Here is a 21492-nt window from a genome sequence, read left to right as displayed (position 1 = left end):
CTCCGACAAACATCACGATGTGTTACTCTTACAGATGTGTCTCACTTTAAAGTAACTCTTGTCTTCTCAACGTCTCTTTCTAGTGTTAAAGCCTCCAGTGACCGGTATGTCATATGAGGAGGACAGCTTCCTTTTCATTGTATTGTTCATGATTTGTGTGTGGAACGGTAACGTGGCCACGAAGGACGATGTTAACGAGAACCTCTTCGGTTCTTTCTTCACTGCATGTCACTTCATTTCAGTGCTTCATTGTGCGTTCACACCACAACTCTCCAACTACAGAACTCAGCTGAGGGAGAGCAACCAAAGAAAAGATGCTCTCAGCTCTTTTTTAATCAGAACGGTAAACGATTCATAAACACCGAAAAAAGTTCATTTGTGTTGGTTACATTTTACATTTGGGCACTTTGAGCTTTACTCAGTCTACTGTTGGTAGACATGACACATTTCAGACAGCACTTTTTAAGACTGCTGACAAGCTAATTACAAACTATTGAACTACTTCATTCACTGATATTTATCATATCATACACGGCTCAATTAAAGTGTTCCCCAGATGTGGGGCGCACAGATGTGGAGTTTATTGCGGTGTGAACGCAGATTCAGGGCTTCAACTGCGAGAAGCGTGAAAACTGAGCCGTAACACGTCATCCTCCGCAGACCTCCATCAGTGTGAATGAGTTCTGGTTCCAGTTGTGTCATCTCTGTTCATCTCACATTATAACGTCATTTTTATCACGTCATCACGTTTGTCATCAGTTTAATGTCGTCACGCTGTTGTTCAGAGGTTCTGCTGTGGAGATGCAGGTCAGCGACCTCAGTCAGTCTTTCTGATTTTACTGCACAGCCTGCCCACATTTACCTGTTACCAAAAATGTGCTTTAATCCCAAAGACTCAAAAAAAAAAAAGAAGAAGATTTCAGAGATCTGCTTTGTTTTTCAGCCTTCTGCTAAATGTTATCATCTCCAAATGTGTTATTATCTAAAGCCCAAAGATACTTTGTTGCAACACGGTTAATCATTAAAATCCCAAATTAATGTTAAGCACCCCTCACTATGTTTAAAAAAATATGTGAGTGTGTAACTTTTGCTTTGATGTTTCCGAGTTAATTATTTAAAAACGCACAGTTATGCTGTTGTTTTTGCCATAATTTTACTTCTTATAATCCACTACTTTGTCATAGTTCCTGCCTGAAATAATTAGTCATAAACTCATATTTTGTTATTGCTTACTTCCTGTTTTTATTTGTTAGGAGCCCCAGTTTTCCAGTAAATGTGCGTCATTAAGTCTCAGACTCCATATTTATGATAAATGCATTAATGAGCAGTTCCTGACCTGCAGCTCCGCTCTGAACCAATTTAAACCTCATCACTCTGCTGCTCCCATCTGAAATGAACCCTTCCAGCTCCCGGACCATCGTCATCACTGCCATCATCCTCATCTTCCTCATCATCCTTATCATCATCATTTTCACCCCTCCTTTCACACACACACGCGCGCACACACGGGCGCTGTATATCTCACTCTACCTTCCCGTGTCCTTCCAGTGGCTCCTGCGCCTCCCAAAAACTTGAAGGTTTTCAACGCCACCACCACCACACTGACGGCGAAGTGGGAGCCCGCCTCCGGCCCCGTCCAGAACTACAAGATCACCTACAGACAGGTCGCCGGCGGCGAGCCCCTCACAGTAAGTCTGTGGATATGAGAACACGACGGCATCATCAGGATACACACATCAGAGAAACGAGTCCTGAAACCTTAAATTTGGTCAGTTTGTTTAAATTCAATTACAGTGGGGAAAATCTGAAAGGAGAGCACATCAAAGAGTCTCTGTAAAAAAAATGAGACTCTCCTTGATCTGAACCAGATCAGAGAGTCACACACACACACACACACACACACACACACACACACACACTTGTTCCCGGGCGAGACTCTGTGAAAGGCATGTTTCAGAATAATTTGGCTTCACTTTTGTCCGTCTTCATTAAGCGTCTGTGCAGAAGGCAACATAATTATCCATAATTATTACATGTTTCTGTGCAAACCCTTTTTTAAAAATAAAAAGGGTTTCTCTGCATTAGTAGAGAAATTCACCAACATCGCAGAGCGATTTCTCTGTCTGAGTCTTAGAAAGTAGAAGTTCACACTGAGTTTACATAACCTCAGTATCACAGTTTCATTTGATAATTTAATGTGTAGTAAATGTGCACGAAGCAGCAGAATTCCCATGAAATATGGCCGTTATGATTTAACCGCTTGGCTCTCGGTTGTATCAGGAGACCGCTGCTGGACCTGCTTCACTGACTCTGAACAAAAGGCGACTTCAGAGATTTCTAAAATGTTTATTCAGGTTTTTACACCCAAAATGGCTGCTCTTCAATGATTGTTTAGTAAATCTGACATTTACGAGAAAACGAGCCCCTCTCTGCCGTCTCAGGAACCCACTCGTGTTTTGTTTGTTTGTCCAGGGATCGCAAACACGGCCGAATTCCTTTTCCGGGTGTTCTTTCCTGTTCTTACAAACTGAAGGCCTGTTCTGCTGTCGGGGTGCGGTGGTTCCCAGCTGTGCGGCTTTTCGACCGCTGGGAAGCTCTCCAGTTCGTTTCAGCCGCTCACTGACAAATCAGTGAAAATCTCAAGATGATGTGGAGCTTTAAATCTGTCAGAAGAGTCAGTGAAACAAGTCCCGGAGCACTTATAGAAACAAATCAATTATGAGCTGCTGGATTTGATGGAGCGTTTGCTCTGTCTCCTGAGGCGTGATTTCAGGATCTATAAAAATGAGCAAAAAGACATAAAACAGTGCAGAGAGAGAAGCGTCCTCATTCTCAGGAATAAAACACATCGTTAGAAAGAAGGAATCTCAGACGTGTTTCTAATAAACGTTAAATCATCATTCATAGTCAAAAACGCTTTCCCGGCAGTTTGCTTTGATTCAGAGGAGATGCTGAGAGTCAGAGTCCCGTTTGGTATCAATAAATCCAAAACGAACTCAAACTCACGTCCCTCCGATAAATGCAGCACGAATAAATGTTTAGCGAGAAACGACTTTGGACCAGAAAAGAAGACGAGATCGTCGTCAGTCTCAGTCTCTGTGAAAACGGCTTCAAATCACAGGTGGACCAGGAAGCAGTCAGGAGAGATTTACAGGGAATCACTAAAAACTGAGCATCCAAATATACATAAAGTACCCAAAGTAAAAGTATTCTTCATGCACAACTATGTACATGTATTTGGGTCAATGTGCACATCATTCTAATATTGCAGCTAAGCTAATTTGATCACTGTTGGCTGCTTCTAAAGACATATAACATCAATTCTTAGCAGGTTACTGTTTTACATTAACGATCTTAATCTTCATTGATAATTTAAAGAAGTAACTAAAGCTTTAAAATACCACAAAAACGTACAATATATGCCTCCAAGTATATGATGAAGTAAGAGAAAAAGTTAACATATTTACATTAAGTAGTCACACCTCATTAAGCTAAAATTGGCCTCATCCTGCTGTGGATGGTTCTTCCTGTGAAAGTAAGTTTGAAATCAGAGCCTTCTTCTCCCAGGCCGCCTCCTACAGAGGCCATCTCCTACAGGGGCCGCCTCCTACAGGGGCCGCCTCCTACAGGGGCCGCCTCCTACAGGGGCCGCCTCCTACAGGGGCCGCCTCCTACAGGGGGCACCTCCAACAGGGTGCACCTTCTGCATAGGCCACCTCCTACAGAGGCCGCCTCCTACAGGGGCCGCCTCCTACAGAGGCCACCTCCTACAGGGGGCACCTCCTACATAGGCCACCTCCTACAGAGGCCACCTCCTACATAGGCCACCTCCTACAGGGGGCCACCTCCTACTGAGGCCACCTCCCACAGGGGGCCACCTCCTACAGGGGCCACCTCCTACTGAGGCCACCTCCTACATAGGCCACCTCCTACAGGGGCCAACTCCTACAGTGGCCAACTCCTACAGGGGCCACCTCCTACAGGGGCCATCTCCTACAGGGGCCACCTCCTACTGAGGCCACCTCCTACATAGGCCACCTCCTACAGGGGCCAACTCCTACAGTGGCCACCTCCTACATAGGCCACCTCCTACAGGGGCCACCTCCTACAGAGGCCACCTCCTACAGGGGCCACCTTCTACTGAGGCCACCTCCTACTGAGGCCACCTCCTACAGGGGCCACCTCCTACAGGGGCCAACTCCTACAGAGGCCACCTCCTACAGGGGCCACCTCCTACTGAGGCCACCTCCTACAGGGGCCACCTCCTACAGGGGCCATCTCCTACAGGGGCCACCTCCTACTGAGGCCACCTCCTACTGTGGCCACCTCCTACAGGGGCCACCTCCTACAGAGGCCATCTCCTACAGGGGCCACCTCCTACAGAGGCCACCTCCTACAGGGGCCACCTCCTACTGAGGCCACCTCCTACATAGGCCACCTCCTACAGGGGCCAACTCCTACAGTGGCCAGCTCCTACAGGGGCCACCTCCTACAGGGGCCACCTCCTACTGAGGCCAACGCTTACAGGGGCCACTGTAGAGAGAACAAGTGAGAGAACAAGAGGAAGCTGTCGTGGTCCCGGGCCTGTACCCAGTGTTTCTGGGTTCTTGAGGTTTGAGTCACTGTGTTTGTTCATTTCTCCAGTTTCTTAGTTTGTCTCTGGCTTAGAGGCTTTATAGGTTTTGTATTTGTATTTTCAGGCCTTCTTTATCAGTCATGTTCTTGGGTTTAATTAAATTTGATTCCTTCCTCTCTGATGTTTCTCATGTCACTCATCTGCATCCTTGTATGTATGTGTTTTGTCTCTGTGCCCTGTTCCCATCTTTTCCGCCTCCCTATGTGTCAAATCTGCGTTCCTGTTCACTCTCTTCCTGTTTTATTTCACCAAACCTCATCTCGTGTATTTGGTGTTTTGCTTCCTGTGTCTGGTTTGTTTTAGTTCTGTTCACCTGTGCCTCATCTTCCTCAGCTGGCCCTGATTACCTGGTGTATGTGTGTGTGTGTTTAAGGTCCCAGTGTTCCTTAGTTTGTTGTTGTGTTGTTGTCAGTGTTTACCCACGCTGTGCGTCTCCCTGCTCCGTAGTTTTCCAGCATAGCTTCCTGGTTATTTCTTGTCACTTCACAATAAACTACCTTTAAGTTCAGTTCTGCTCTGTGAGTCTGCATCTACAGTTCAACTCGGATTTTAATATTTCATCTGGAGATGCACAAAGTTTGTTTGATGGTTACAGGAGGTCAGTTTCTGAGCTCCTCCATCAAAGAGTTGTCCAGCATTTGGTTAGTGACAACATCCTGCAGCACGTGGGTGAGTTTGAGGAGTCCCACATCTGACCGCTGACATCATGCTCCCACTCGCTGACTCAGCAGATATTAGCAGTGGAAAAGAGTTGAAAAGAAGCTGCAGGCAGTATGAGAAGAATCTGAGGGGGGGTCACTGCGTCCCTGAGATGTTATGACAGTGTTCCCCCAAACAGCGTGTCGGGGCCGAGGCATGATGTCAGCATCTGGTGTCACGCTGCCGTCTGTGGCCTTGTTCTCAGCATCAGTCATGTGATGCCAGACGGGATGTTTGTTTTAGGGATGAGCTCAGGATTTCCTCTGGAGTTTGGGAACGGGGTGAAAAAGTGGGGCCACAGTTATTCATATGGCAGAGTAGAGAAAATAGGTCAGCTTTATACTGAAGGTCCGCAGGCTGAACTTTATATTTGTCCTTTCAGCCTGGTCAGTGATGAGGAATGAGATGACTGCCGGTTACAAAATAAATAACAAATGTTCAAACATGCAGAAATCAAAAAAAAGGGGACAAAATGCAGAAAACAGGAGGAAACAATTACAGGCAGGTGAAAATAATCAGGGAGGAGCAGACGATCACACAGGAAGGGGAAAAAAGCTCCATATGAATAGAATCAAAACGGGGATCTGTAATGAACCAAGATCATGTCCAGGAGATCTTTTCCTTATCGGGCTTCACCTAACCGAACATCAGCCTTGGCTCATCGGGCGGCTGAGGGAGTTCACGGCAGCATGTGACCAATCACAGACAGCTGATCTTACGAAAGAAGAAGAATATCAAACAGATTACAGGCTGAAAGCAGCAGCAGAGTGAGTGTGAGGGAGCAAACGGCTCCTCTCTTTAAGGATTCGAGTTCTGCAGCCAACAGGAATAAATTTGCTGCTAATCATCTACTGTCAGTTTCTTACTGAGGCTCATCAGAGAGAAACTTTAGAGGTTTGGATCATTTACTGAACATCGTGTTAGAAAAATGAGCATATTTGAAAGATTCTCTGCTAAAAATAAACAATGTCAGAGGTTCAGCACCAACAGGAGTCACTGAATGTTTTTTTAGCACACTCAGCAGTCTCTAAACAGGACGCTGACCTCCTGTAGGTTTACCAGAATTAAAAAAACATCCAAATAGCTAAAATACTGATGTAAATGGGATGTAATTCCTCGAGTAATTTATCCCTTAGCTACTGCAAACTGTTTATGCCCTCTGTGAATGTGTTTACAGTGCTGCATCCACTCCGTGATGGACCGCAGAGCTGAGCTGTTTGCTCAGGATTTCTCAGTTGACTTGGATTCGAAATCCCTCAGAGAAATGAGCCTAAATGATGTTAATACTTTCCTGACAGTGTCCTGATAAGCAGCGGCTCCAACACACGACACGCTGAGAACTGCAGCGCGTTTGAAGGCTGTCGTTTCGTTTTGGGGGGGCGGAGCTTGGATAAGTGGTCACAGGCTGAGAGGCTTGCGCCGATGTGGCGACACCTGTGGCCAGCGGCGGTAACGCCACATTGCCTCAAACACTGGCCACCGAAGATCAGCTGGTGTTTGTTTACAGCGCAGCCAAACAAACTCGTGCTGTTTTAATAAATAAGTCAATCGGTGTTTTTCCATCATGCCACGAGCGGCCCTGACCTGCTTCATGCTGCGGTAGTTTTCCACATGAAGGAGGTGGAGCTGTGCACGTTCACTGCTCTCTGAATATTTCAACCTGACCAGCTGCAACCAATAACCAAAAATACAAATACTAATAGATGTAGGCCCGTCCGTCCTCAATACCCTCCAACTCTGTCTGGAGTCACGCGGCTGCCGAAGGGGCAGAAATCCAGAGGAAACTTTGGGATGCGCTCGTTTTTCTGTGATAGAGAATCAGAATCATTAAGGATCAAATATCGAGGACATCTTTATTATCTCGGAGAGATCAGCAGAAATCACACAACCATCAAGCAAACCATAATACAACAAATACAACACAAGAGCACAGTAAGATATGAGGATCCAGCATAAAATAGCAACGTTAAACACATACTGAGTCACTTAAAGGATCAGTGACAGCTGGGATGAATGAGTCCTGAGTCTGTTTGTTCTGCACTTTGACATAATGTGTCTGTGGCCTCCTCAGGCAGGGACGGCTACGTCACCATCGCGTCCATCACTTCCTGGAAAAACGCTCCTGTTTTGTTTAAATTTCATGCAGGTGTTTTCTACATTTCCAAAACGCTGACGCTCTTCTCGATGCCTTCTCTTCTGTCTTCTTTAATATCGGCATTTATGACAATCAAAACGAATCAGTTATGAAGCTCCATAGAAAAACACGTACAAAGTCTGCTACAAAAGGTCCTCTTTTCCTCCCTTCTGATTCAGGCTTTGTGCACGCTCACATGCAGAGGAGGTGTCTGAGTCATCATTTAGGGCTCAGTTTGTGCTCCTGCATCTGCAGCAGGGCTTCATTTGCTGTTGTTAGTCAGACGCAGATCAACAGGCTGCATATGAAACATAAACCTTCAGCAGAGAATCTGCATCACATGATCAGGAGCTGGACAACCAGACTTGGCACACGGGCTCATCTTAGGCCCCTGAAGGTTCTTGTCTATATCAGCTGTCATGGCATCACCATGTTGCTTAGCAGCCACCTAGCAGTGGGCTAAAATGGCCCATTTTTTTCCTTTCCTGCACCTGCAGCAACCTTATAAAAGCACCATCTCATTTTCATTTCACAGCCAGCAGCAAACAGGTATTACCACGACTGTGACTAAAAGAATGAGTTACGAGCAGGTAAAAAAACCTCCACCTTCGTGAAGCTGAAAACTCTGGCTTTAAGCTTTCGTCTTGAATTCGACACAGCGTGAACTTCCATGATTAGTGATGCTAAATTTCGCCGAGTGTTCGAGGAGTTTTCTGAGGGACGTGTAAACCCATGTTAACGGGTTACAGCAACGTGTTTGCCGGCTGCGGCGCTCTCAGCCACGTGCCGCTCGGCTCTGCTAAAGTGCCGCATCGCTGATGTGTTTCCTGTGAACAGGTGCAGGTCGGAGGGAAGAAGACGAGCATCATCCTGCAGAAGCTGGAGCCCGACACGCCGTACTCCGTCAGCGTCGCAGCTGTGTATCCCACCACCACCAGCAGCGACATCTCTGAGGAGGGAAGAACCAGTAAGCGTCTAACGTCACATCCAGAGACAAAAACTGTTGCAAGAAACAAAGTCAAAACTGTTCTATAGAGTGCAAAATTAAATACCTGCTGTTACTGATAGAAGAAGTCCTGCTATGGTGAAAGCTACTTCCCTAATGATTTTTCAGTTGGACACGTTCTTTGATTAAAAAAAAGAAAAATAGCTGTTTTCTCACTTCACCTGTGTTTGTGTTCCTTCAGAGCCTCTGGGCGGAGTGAGGAACCTGCAGGTGTTGAACCCGACCATGACCACCCTGAACGTGCGCTGGGAGCCCGCCGAGGGCCGAGTGAAGGAGTACAAAGTCATTTATGCTCCCGCCGCCGGAGGAGATGAGACCAAGGTAGGACTGACAGCTTCCTGTCAGCCGTGACTTTGAGTTAGTCACACGTTTGTTTCAACATGTCTGACACTGTTAAACCGTTTAGATGTGGTTTGAGAAACTCGACTCCCGGCGCTCACATACATTTCACAATGCTGTAACGATGCTTCTTGCATGTTGAAAACAACTACAGATAAATATATAATGTTTCACAGCTGCGGTGGAGAAATTAACCTAATCTTTAAGTTATTTTTCACAGTTCTTTCTGGTTGCGTGTTTGCTTCAGAGTCCTCTGGTTGTGTGGAAGCAGCTAATCTGTGCAATCTGTTGCTAAACTCAGGAAACGGTGTCGGCGGGCACAACCACCACCACCCTGCGCGGCCTGCAGCCCGACACGCTCTACACGGTGACCCTGGTGCCGGTTTACGGTGCCGGAGATGGAAAGAGGATGTCTGAAAATGGAAAGACAAGTAAGAATATCTTAGGTATTTATAGTGTGTTTGATGTGTTTGATGAAACAACATAACCTCATATCTGGACCAGTCATATTACACCTTGGGCCTGTTGTCTCTCAGCGGGAGCTGAGATGCAGATGGTATCTGAGAAAGCAGTGGCTCCATAGCAGGAGTGAAGTACTGAGAAAAGGGAGTACTGCCTTCAGCATGTACTAGAAGTGTAAAAAAGATCCTACAATCTGAAAGTACTCATGTTTTTGGAGAAGGAGGTCCCCAGGAGATGATCACATCAGTTTCTGTTGTTTTTGATAATTATTAATAATTATCTGACGTGGTCTCCTGTGAGCTGCTCTAATTCATGAACGTGAACACACACGAGTTTCAGAGGTCAGAAAGAAATCCCTCCTGAGCCCTGAAGACGATCAGCAGACACAACAAGAAACACGAGTGTTACCCACCAGTGTCCTCTCCGTGCTAATGCGGCTCTAACCCTCCTTAAATGTTGTTTTGGGAACATTAAACAGCAGATGTGAGTCGTGCTCATTAAAGAAAGGATATAAAAAAAAGAAGAAACGACACCAAAACCAGCAGACTGCTCTGCACAAAGCAACACCTTCACGTCACAGATCCACAAATAGCCTCGTTCCCCACACGTTTTACTTACTTGTGATTAACGAAATTAAATCACGATGCAAACACCAATCGTTAATGCAGGCAGGCTCTTCAGATAGTCTACATCTGAAAGCTCTTATTGTTTAGGACCTCTGGGAGGCGTGAAGAACCTGAGGGTGACCGACCCCACGATGACCTCTCTGAACGTGAACTGGGACCCCGCCGATGGAGCTGTTCGTCTCTACAAGGTCTTCTACGTACCCAAAGCTGGTGGGCAGGAGCAGATGGTGAGGCTCCACACTCGTCATACTGCTTCCTTCCTTCTTTCCTTCAGGAAAGAGCCAGTTATGAGACAGCAGCATTCAAATAACCTTTTATTTCCTAATCAAACAGGAGCAAGTTCCTGCAAGCACCACGAACATCATCCTCAGGAACCTGATGCCTGATACTCTGTACACGGTGTCGGTGTTACCTGTTTACCCCGCCAGGGAAGGAAGACGCCAGTCTGAAGATGGAAAGACACGTAGGTCACTGTGGGACATTTTTCAAATAAACCTGAAACAGAAACTCATTCTCATTTAATCGCTCATCACGTTTCAGTGCCTTTGAGTGGAGTGGGCGGCATGAGGGTGACCAACCCGACCATCACCACCCTCACGGTGACCTGGGATCCTGCTGATGGCAACGTTCAGGGATACAAAATCATCTACTCCCCCGTGGACGGAGGCCTGGAGATTACAGTAAATCCTTTCTGTCATCATAGAAATGTATCAGATTAAACTTTCTTTTAAAGACGGTGTAAGCATGTAGATGGATGTAGCCACTCAGTGTCTCTCATAGATTAATGAATTAGCATTTTAGCATCATGGCTGGCACCATCTTATTTATGGTGTGCCTGCGCTGGTCGGAGCTAGTCAGCCATGAGGTTTCTCTTCGACTGGAGTCAAAGTACAAACTCTCCTGTACAGTTTTTATGGTTAAAATGATTTTTGTAGCAAACATGTTTATTTCTGCTGTAAAGCTGAAAGCTTTAACATGGACTCTGTGGGGACTGACTCACTTTTGGAGCCTCAAGTGGCTTTTAGAGGAACTGCAGTTTTTGGCACGTCCTCTTTGGCTTCATCTTTCAGCCAGAATTTTAATATCAACCAGTCAGCACAGATTCTGCCACGAGCAGTTTTTAGATTGATATTAGTTTATTATCTGTCTGACATCCAGATCAGCCTGTTCTTCAGCTGTTCCAGCGTCTGCGGTCTTTTTTTTTTTTGACAGCATCATCATCATGAGCGCATCATGTGACTTTGTCGGACCTTTTTTGTGCCTCTGAGGTGTTTTTACGAAGCTCTGGGGCGGAGTTCGGTGAAACCTTTTAAGGCTTTGCAATAAATAAAAAATCTTTTCCAGGAAAACTATAAACCAAAATCACGACCATTAAAAAAAGTCGCTCGGTTTTGACACGTGAAGTGTTTTGCAGCAGAAGACAAAAATGATCAAAGCTCTCAGCGGGGATTTAGTGATGTCATGCTTTTTGACAGGATAATCCTGTCAAGCCGTTGCCACACAATACCGGCTAAATCCTCTCTGGCAGAGTGGAACTCACATTGTTGTATGACATGTTTGTGGGCTCGCTGTTTCTGAAGTGCCGTCAGCGTGAACGTGGCTGGCTGATGATTCGGGTTCGTCTGTCAGAAGTGGTTCAGTTGTCGCTGTTGATTACACAACTTTCACCCATCAATTAACAGGTCAAAGTAAATTTTACAGAGGAATTTCAGAGCGAAGGAATCTGAGTGCTGCTCGTGCGGTCTCATCTCTGTTCTAAAAGTAAACAGCAAAAACATGAGAATCTTTATTTCAGCCTTCAGTCGTTCCTAAATGAAAGCTGATTTGCTGTTTTTGTGAGACCCGGCTGCTTTCTCGGGAAGACCTTTGTCTTTTCACCTCCTCGAGGTCAAACGTCAGGACTCAGTAATTTAGCTTCAGGCTGACGCTCGTGTGTCTTTTCGTAGGAGCAAGTGTCCGAGAGCACCACCACGACCGTCCTGGATAAACTCCTGCCGGACACACGCTACACCGTCACCGTGGTTCCCGTATACGCCGAAGGAGACGGACCCAGCCTGTCTGACACCGGCAAGACAAGTGAGTATCCAAGCCTGAGGTCGTGTGACACTGACAGTCTGATGGTAAACAGACTCCGACTGAACAGGAGGTCCTTTAAGAGCCGAGTGAGGAGGATGCCCAGCTTACTTTCAGTGCTGCTTTCCAAAACTTCAGTAAACTAATAAGAAAAGTATCACATTACCGTTTTCAGGGAAACGCATAACCCATGTAGCTATATTTTAAGATAACATGTAACAAATAAAACCTGTTTCCAGTGGAGCATTCATCACAGCAAACTCCTGGCCGAATGCCTCGTTCGGATTGGCCGTGTGGGTGTTTGTCACAGTGAATAACGATGAAAGCTTAACTAAGCGGTGAAAAATGGCACGCCACGGCACAACTATCGGAAGTAACGGTTTCAGAGATCAGCGGTGCAGATGTTGATCCCCGTCTGCAAGCTGGTCCACGCCAGACGTCACACTAAGGGAATATTTTCTGTCCCCGACGGGAAAAGCTGGAGGCAGTTTGTCATTTTCACTGATTAGAACAGTTTGGCAGATCTGTGATAGCTCAGCATCTCCTTCACGACATTAAACACACATCGCAGAGTCCTCCAGTCTTTGCTCCAAGGTCAGAGGTGCAGAAGGAGTGCACACTGACGGACTTCTGATCACTTTCTGCCTGAAATGATGAAATGATTGCACACCAAAGGGAGGAGCTGTGAGGCCCGTGGTATGTATTTGCCAGTTTGGGGACAAAGATGCAGATTTTAGTTTCTTTTTTGTGCCTCATCTTAAACAAAAAAAAGAAAGAAAAATATTAATAAAATAATAAAGTTGCAGAGATCGTGTTTCAGTTGTGGTTTCCATTCAGCTTTTCTCTCCACACCCTCGTTATTATTGTGATGATGTTTTTTTAACATGTAACACATGTAGCACCCAGCGTGGCCTAAACTGATGTTGTTTACTACGTATATACTGATGCAGTATTTTAAAACACCTATAAAACATATCAGTTTGCTATTAGTTAGCTTCAGAGAGCTAGCTAACCCAGAGACCACGAAACAGCGTCTGACGCTCCGATCCAGTCACTGACTCTGCCGTCCTGTGCTGTGTCTCTGTTCAGAGCCGCTGGGCTTCGTGAGGAACCTGCAGGTCACCGACCCCACCACCAGCACCCTGAACGTCCGCTGGCTGCCCCCCGAGGGAAACGTCCGCGAATACGTCGTGATCTGGGTGCCGACAGCTGGAGGAGAGCAGGATGTGGTAAGACGCCGCGGTCCGTGTGGGTTAAAAGTCAGTAAAGCTTAAATGCTCTCCTGTTTTGTAAAATTGGACCACTGACTGCCATGTGAGCAGATCTTAGTCTTGGCTCTCTCTGTGGAGTCGTGTCAGCGGCGTGAGGTCGTTTCCAAAGCAGTGTCATGCCAGAACTTTCTTTTCTTATCTGGGAAAAGTTGCAATATTTCGATTAAAAAAAAAGATGAAAACCACCAGATGATGTTGTTGCCTTTAAAAAAAATGACGTTTTCTTACAAATAATGAAAAACATTTGGCAGAGAAATGAGATGGATGGACTCAGAGGCAGCTTCTGACTGCTTTCTGTGAAGCAGTGCTGATATCTTGAAGCGTTTCATTGCCCTAAAGGTTATGCCACTTGGTTCTGAAAATGCCGTGAAATAAGATGATTAGATTTTTTTATTTGATTATCTCAGCTGCTTTGCATTATATGACAATTGGACTAAATGGACAACAAAGAAATCTGTAATTGCGGCAGAGGCCTGAAGGCGTGCACGCAAAGGAAGGCTCGCTCTCATCCTTACTGACAGCTCGGTCCTTTATTTGAAGCCCCCCACTGTCCCGGGACGGTTTTTAAAGTAGTAGCTCTGTGCAGAAATCCATCTTTATCTCTGCGGTTTAACTGTTCCTGATACTGAGTGAGGCCGTGTCCAAGAACACATTAAACGGTGACTTTGCTCCTTCTGAGAATCCTTCGGACGCTGCCAAAGCCCTCGTTTGTTCTCCAGATCCACGAGTTCACCCAGTTCAAAGTCGTTTATTCTCTCCCCGACTCAGGACTCGATTCCTGGAACCGCCACCAGCACCGTGCTCAAGAACCTGGAGCCAAACACAGAGTACACCGTTACCGTGGTGCCCGTCTACCCAGAGATGGAGGGGAAGCCCATGTCCGAAAACGGGAAGACAAGTGAGTCCCGCTGATTGATTTGCAGCTGAAGCTTGTAGTTTAAAAAGTAATTTCTTCATTTTTATGGGGCAAAATAATGACCTGCTGCATCTGCGTGGGTCCAAGCCCTAATAAACATGTGTGACTTGCAGGGTTATAATAGTTTTGGATTTTACATTATAGTTTAGTTTTAGTTAGTTTTTACTTTTATTTCTCTAATTCAGTTAGTTTTAATTAGTTTTCAGAGTGGTTTTGCTCGTTTTTATTAGTTTTTATTTTTGGTTTCATGCTTAGTTTTAGTTAGTTTCAGTTAGTTTCAGTATTAGTTTTAGTATTTTCATACCTAATCAGGTGCAAGATTCAAGGCGCAAAAGTGACTATTGTGTAATGAAAACTTGACAAAAGATACAGTTTAAAGAAATATAGTCAACAACCAACTGTTCACAAGACATGCTAAATTTGTGTAATATTAAGGACACACATGAACATCAACAGGGAGAAACAAAGAAAAACATGAATTCCCAAACTCAATCAATTCTACAATAAACTCCACAATAAAGTTCAGCATCAGTGCAGCAGATTAATAACACCTACATGTGGTGTTTGACAAAAACAAACTCTTTGAAGGAGTCAAAGCTCAAATCCAGCTGCATCCTGATGTTCTCACCACCTGAAGCTGCTTCTGTTTTGGAGCTAGCTTGGTTAGATGCCCGCTAATTAAACCTGCAGGGTCTTTGTGGCCTCTGTACACAACCTACAGAAGTGTCCGACCTCATGTCCGCATTTATGCTTGTGTAGCTGGATTGTGTGTGTTAATTACCTTGTGGTCGTGTGCAGGTGTTTGTACTCAAAGAACCTCCATACGGGACTCTGCCGCTTTCTCTGCAGACCGCAGCCATTACTTTGCGGACCAGCGCGGTGAGCGCACGCACATGCGCACTCACACAGTTGTCCTGAGGCGCTCCCAGCTTAAACTCGGAGAGCGGAAACAATGATTTCATATCAATCCACAAGGCTTAAAAAAAACCCCAAAAAAACAAGTAAATGAAAGTCAGTTTATCGATAATTTCAGTTAGTTTTAGTTAGTTTTGTAAACTCACAATTCAGTTTTAATTAGTTATCGTTTTTTCCTTTTAATTATAGTTTTTATTTATTTCAGTTAACGACAATGTTTTTTCAATTTCAGTTTTCGTTATTTCGTTCGTTTTCGTTAACTATAATAACCCTGGTGACTTGTAATTGAGAACTCCAATGTATTAAAACATGAACTGAAGATTTCTGTCAGATCCTTTCTGTGTGAAAACCAGCAGTTTACTTCACATCATCCTAAATAATTAAGATACTTGAGCATCTTTTTAGATCGCTCCTGGGAAGTCCTGCTTGGTCTCCTTGAATGTAACTTTGGGGAATGTTGGAAAGCATCCGCTGCAAAAACCTGACTGGATGCACAGCCTTCAGTGGCCCTGCAGGCTGCCGATTGGCCTCTGGTGATCCATGAACAACAGCAAGAAGATCTACCAAAGTTAAATCAGGCATCTCTTGGTTTTTATAGCAGGCCATTTGTATAGATCACATTTCTTATAGTTTGCTTTGGGCTTTGAGTTTTGTGCTCAGCGTCTTTCATGAGGTGTGGGCTCAGTGTGGGAATGATCTAAAGACTCAGCTGTAGGGTGGATGCAGGTAGGAACTGTTCAGAGAGATTTAACATACTATGATAGCACTAACTGAGTGCCTCCTTCTCAGATCCTCTGGGTGGAGTGAAGAACTTGAAGGTGACCGACCCGACCATCAACACGCTGACGGTCCGCTGGGATCCGGCAGTGGGCAACGTCCGGACCTACAAGGTCTTCTATACTCCCCAACCAGGAGGGGAAGCGCGAATGGTACAAACCAAACTCAGACTGATGCTATCTGACAGTAAACTTGGGTTCAGACAGCCGTAAAAAGTAACCATAATCAGATGACACTGTTAACCTGCTGATGGAGGTTTAACATTTTGTTGAACAGGAGGAGGTGTCAGGCGGCACTACCACCACCGTCCTGAGGAACCTGGATCCCGACACTGTGTACAACGTGGCCGTTGTTCCAGTCTACCCAGACGTGGAGGGCATACGGCAGGAGGAGAAGGGAAAGACAAGTGAGTGAACCGTCCCAGATTTTTCCGATGGGGAGCAGCATTTGCTCAGATTCCTGGAGGCATGAGTGCCTGTGTGAGTCCAATAATCAGATCTGGAAACGGACCAGCAGACGGGACAAAACAGGAATCAACGTCACATTTTCCTTATGGATGCTAAAGCTCTTAAAACACACACTGTATATAAAAGATGGCATCCCCTCGTGGCTTTGAAGCCTCAGTATCAGCAATGTTAGAGGGAGAGCAGGTTATCGACTAATCAGAAGGTTGGTGGTTCAATTCCTGGCCTGCCAAAGTGTCCTTGGGCAATATACAGTGTATCTCTGTACTGGTGTTACTTTCTTTGGTGGGGTTACTGTTAAAGATCTCAGGGCGGCAGGTAAACCAAATCACAGCTGTACAGAAATAAAAAAAAGTCAGTGAAAATCAGTTAAAAAGATGAAACTAAACTTTATTTTATCAGCGACTTCCACTTAAGCTCCGCCCTTCCCGAGCATTTCCCCAGTGATGCCACGTTTTCATACTCGCCATCCGGCGGCGGTCATGCGGTTATTAGTTCGGACTGTTTTGATAATCTTTCCCTGATGGTGCATTCGAGAGCCCTCTCCAAAGAACGCATGTTTTATTGCATCTATAAAACTCCATTTATTCTTTTCGTGCTATTGTTTGCAAGACTTATTTATTTACGGGGTCTTTGTCTGTATTTGAACTAGATTTTTACTGCAGCTCAGCACATGACAGGAACGCTCACAGACCCAGAGGAGGTCGTTTTTACTGAAACAGAAAACCTGAAAGTGAATAAAAAGCAGAACATTAACAATTATTGCCCATCTCTGCATAAGTGTGCCGCCTCTCCGCGTCTGTGGACTGACACGCTGACACCCGGCATCATATACAAATGCTGCTCTTTGTTTTTGTGGGGTTTCCACCCTTTTCACTCTATAATAAGACAGCAGCCAGTGTAGTCACCAGATGACAGTTTAAACTGTCAGGATTAGTCAAATATGTGATTTTGACTGTGTGATGTCGTTCTCACTTCCTGCTTTTCTCTGAAGTTTAATGTCTTCTATTAAACCTCAAAGATCCTTTATTCTCACATCAGGCGATGTTCCGTGTGTTGGCGTTTCTGTGAGATTATGGTTGTTTTGGCTTTTTGAAAACAATAACACGCTCTTCACCGATAACCTTGAGGCACTTCCTGTGTTTCTCTTTCTGTCTGTCGCGCACTGCCAGAACCGTCTGATTAGCCCTGAATTCACGCTGCACACTTTAAGTAAAGGTCCTGTAATGGTTTCTGCAGCTGACTCACTTTTTTTTTTATTTTAAAAGTGGTCTTTCCAATAATTTGCTTTTTTTTTTTTTTTTTTCCAACATTTTTGCCGGCTGCCTGGAAAGCCTGCCAGTGATGTAAGGTTTGCAGTCGAAACATGAGAAAAACCACCTTAAAGGTCTGATCGTCTCAGCCAGACACTGAGAAAACAGCTCCGGTTTATATGAACGTTTGTGGCTCACAAATGAATGCCAGAAAGTTTAGGCAACTTTCCACGAGTCTCACACATCTGGACACTCCTGATGTGGCAAACCCGTCCATCTGGAGCACCCTGCAGGATAAAACAAATGCTAACGGTTATTTGTAGCAGTTATTGAAACTTTTTTTTTTTATTGGAGGAATTCTTTAAGGGCTAAAAACAATTTAATAGGGTTTCTTTATGAAATAGCAGAAAGTTTAGAGAGGAAGGGAAGAAGACACTCCTCTGTGACTTAGACACATCTGGTCTTTCCTGATGAGGAGAACTCCACCCGCCCGGGTTATGTCAGGCTGTGACGTGTCCCGTCTGTTTCAGAGCCCCTGGGCGGAGTGAAGAATCTCCAGGTGACCGACCCCACCACCAACTCGCTGAGGGTCCGCTGGGAGCCGGCCGACGGCGACGTCAGGCAGTACCAGATCATCTACGTCCCCGCCGCCGGAGGAACGGAGAGCATGGTGAGCTTCCTGACCTCATAAACTCCTATTAAAGGAGACAGGTTAGGGTTTTATAACTGTTAGCAGCTGCTAGTTTTTAAATTATTTCCATTTTAAATGTCACGTCTGTTGTGATGAAAGATGAACTGAATCAAATCTGACTTAATTCAGTCGAGTTCGGACTTTTCTCAGGAACACGAGCGCTCTCCAGTCCTATAATATCTTACTGTCATGACACAATCATAATTCTTTGCCTGATTGCACACAGAAGAGTCACTGGGAGCACTAATTAAAATGCCACAGGATATTTTATGTGCCGCAAATCACTTAATTCCTCCATCGTTTTATAGCATCTGTATTTGTGAGTTTGATGTCTCAGCAGAGAATGAGCTGATCACCAAGTTCAAGTTAGTTTCATTCATTCATGTCCAAGCCTCATGAAACAATCAAAGTGTGTTTTTTTTCACAGCATCTCAAACTAAATGATGCTGGTTTCATTCTGCACGTGAGTTTAGTTCAGGAATCCTGGGAAAATGTAAACATATGAGGGAGCCTGTCGCTTCCCACTGTACACAAATACAACATTACGAACATCAGTGTTTCCCCCACCACAGTCCTGAGGTGGCCAAAGGAGATAAAAATAATTAAGAACATTATATAGATGTGAAAATGGACTTTATGGAGGAGAAGTGTCTAAAACCGCCAACGGACAGGTGCTCACTGACCCCCAAACGCCTGTTGGAGAGGTGGCCGAGCTGCAGCTGAACACAGTCGCTAATACTCACTGAAACCCTGGTACAGAAGTCTAAAGATGGACCTATGTCAATGAAAAAAAAACAGGATGAAGATTGATGAAGATGTTTGCATGGACATTTATTTTGGCTAGAGCAGCTCCATAGAGCCCGATTCATTCTGGAGCAGCCCCCGTGGAAGTGTGAGCCCTGGAAGTGGGGGATTTAGACCTTTTGTGCAGTACATGATGGGCCTGGGTGGGGAAAACCCCTAAACTAATACAGGGTAAATTTAAGACTTTAGACCCAAAGCACCTAAAAATATACCTGCTTTGTTTAAGTTTTGGACTTAAACCTCACTGAGCCTCAGAGCTCAGAGCCACAACCTGCAGACTTTCCAAAGATACCAACATGTGGGGCTGCTTTGGGGGAAAATGTCTATTAAATTAAGGCATCCCCTAAAATATTGGACAGTCTTTAATAAGATGATTTTTCTGACCTCACAGTGACATTGGCCATGAGCAGAACCGATGAAAGCCTTTTAATCCATGCAGCGAGTGAGATAAATAATCCATAAATAATTAAAGTCCACGGCTGATATTTTGTCATTAATTTTCCCTTCACAGACTCAGGTGTCTGGGATTACGACCAACACGGTGCTGAGAGAGCTGCGTCCAGACACGGAGTACAAAGTGACCCTGATTCCCATTTACACGGACGCGGAGGGAAAACGCGCGTCGGAGAACGGAAAGACAAGTGAGTGCAGCCAGAAGTGTCCATTTTCAGAGGATCATCCACAGATCAGGGCTCAAATTCCAGATTATGGCTGTGGATGTGTGACAGCACTCCAGCAACTCTGCAGCTGTTTTTCTTTTGGCCTGTAGGGCCATCAATCCATGCAGGTCAAGGGTGGGCAACATACTGACTTAGACAAACGCAGACTGGATCAAATAAAAAAGAAAAATCCACCTTAATGCTTTGTGGACTTTTAAAGTAGTCTGATATGAGGAACAATTTTCACCTCCAGATTCCTCATCAGCCTCCAACTGATTTATTTCTTTAGTTTTGCTTTCAGATGGCTGTGGGCTGAACAGGGATGGTGTGCAGTCTGGCTTCTTTTTCCTTCAGATAAGAGTTTATCTGACAGGATGTAAACATCACACGGTGTCCTCCTCGGCTGGGCTGTGATATAAGCTGGCTGCACGCTTCTTTGAGTGGCAGGCGAAGACGATAGAGAGAAAGTAGTTCCTGTATGAACAAATAGACTTTTTTAAGTGGGTTTTTTGGGTGCTCTGAGCTCCAGAGGTTGAGTGTATTTTGGTTCCATTATGTTAAAGTTAAGGCATCCCTCCAGCCAATGAAGTGGCAAACTTCAGCCATCTGCTTCTCTGACAAGGTTACAGATAATTTACAGCTGCTGCTCTGACCAGACTCTGAAAATGAGCCGTCATGTTGTCCCCACAGAGGCTCTGGGCGGAGTGAAGAATCTCCAGGTCACCGATCCCACCACCAGCTCCCTGAAGGTGCGCTGGGATCCAGCGGAGGGCAACGTCCGGCAGTACCGCATCTTCTACGTGCCAGCGTCCGGAGGCGCCGAGGACATGGTTAGAAATCACACTGACTTCCTGTCCTTTAATTCAGAGCTCACTTCTCTCTCGTGTCAGTGAGGGGAATGGAGCACAGTGTTAATGATCAGCCAGAGCAGATAGCTTTCTCCACATGCTTCTGTTTCACTGGTTTTTACTGAGTCTCTCTGTATGAACAGGAGCAGGTGTCAGGTGGCACCACCAACACCATCCTGAGGAACCTGCTGTCAGACACTCCCTACACAGTGACCGTGGTCCCAGTTTACCCCGAAGGAGAAGGTCTGCGCCAGTCAGACAAGGGGAAGACACGTAAGTCCTCAGAAGGAGTGTTTTCAGGCGCGCCCACCATCCTGGTTATGATCAGGTTTTTAGATCATCCACAGCAAACGTCCAGAGATAAACCGAGCTGCTCTGAAGGTTAGCGATGAAGATGCTCCTACACAGATGTCTATCAAAGTGGCAGCGCTGCAGCTCCAGATGTTACTGCTCGACAGATGTGGTGGCTGCACGCGAATCTCCATGGTTCTTGTGCGACTCGACCGATCAGAGCAGACTTCTGGCCTTTTTGTGAGGTGGGCCTTGAAGAGACAGAAGGTTATTTCAGACAGAGTTTAAAAACATCAAAGCGTGAAAACGTAGCTAGTAGAGCGCTGAAAGAAACATTATGAGGCTGTAAATGAGCGCGTAGGCGCCCTTTAAGACTGCTGTCGGTATCTGAGCAGTTTGGGTGAAGAAACTCACTTTAGAGGAGCTTAAAAAAAAAACTAAAAAACATCGGCGTCGCTGCATGTTGGTTTTTAAATGACGATCATCCACAGATGTGTACGAGTGGAGGTCTGAAGGTGAAACTTTGACATACTGAGAATGTACAGGAGATGAAGTCTGAGCTTCCCCCCAGCAAGACTTAATCCATCACCAGCAGCGAACAAAGGCCAAAGGTCGTGGGTTTAATGAA

The 21492-nt window shown here is 45.4% G+C and overlaps 1 protein-coding gene across 4 annotated transcripts in view; it reads left to right on the top strand.

The window, feature by feature from the left end:
* Positions 1 to 21492, top strand: part of col12a1b (collagen, type XII, alpha 1b) — a 147135-nt gene that overhangs the window by 67144 nt on the left and 58499 nt on the right. For 3 of the 4 annotated variants that reach the window (XM_030720899.1, XM_030720896.1, XM_030720898.1), the window contains 17 exons: positions 84 to 104; positions 1549 to 1688; positions 8307 to 8436; positions 8657 to 8796; positions 9116 to 9245; positions 9990 to 10129; positions 10236 to 10365; positions 10443 to 10582; positions 11849 to 11978; positions 13065 to 13204; positions 14015 to 14144; positions 15867 to 16006; positions 16131 to 16260; positions 18102 to 18241; positions 19578 to 19707; positions 20416 to 20555; positions 20717 to 20846. In XM_030720899.1, coding sequence (XP_030576759.1) covers positions 84 to 104; positions 1549 to 1688; positions 8307 to 8436; positions 8657 to 8796; positions 9116 to 9245; positions 9990 to 10129; positions 10236 to 10365; positions 10443 to 10582; positions 11849 to 11978; positions 13065 to 13204; positions 14015 to 14144; positions 15867 to 16006; positions 16131 to 16260; positions 18102 to 18241; positions 19578 to 19707; positions 20416 to 20555; positions 20717 to 20846 — 2181 coding nt within the window. The remainder of the gene's footprint in view (positions 1 to 83; positions 105 to 1548; positions 1689 to 8306; positions 8437 to 8656; positions 8797 to 9115; positions 9246 to 9989; positions 10130 to 10235; positions 10366 to 10442; positions 10583 to 11848; positions 11979 to 13064; positions 13205 to 14014; positions 14145 to 15866; positions 16007 to 16130; positions 16261 to 18101; positions 18242 to 19577; positions 19708 to 20415; positions 20556 to 20716; positions 20847 to 21492) is intronic. The other variant, XM_030720897.1, reaches the window with a different exon arrangement.

This window comes from Archocentrus centrarchus, chromosome 24 (genome assembly GCF_007364275.1).
Source record: "Archocentrus centrarchus isolate MPI-CPG fArcCen1 chromosome 24, fArcCen1, whole genome shotgun sequence".
Taxonomy (NCBI): Eukaryota; Metazoa; Chordata; class Actinopteri; order Cichliformes; family Cichlidae; genus Archocentrus; species Archocentrus centrarchus.
Note: the sequence above shows the minus strand (reverse complement) of the source record. Positions and strands in the feature narration are given on the sequence as shown.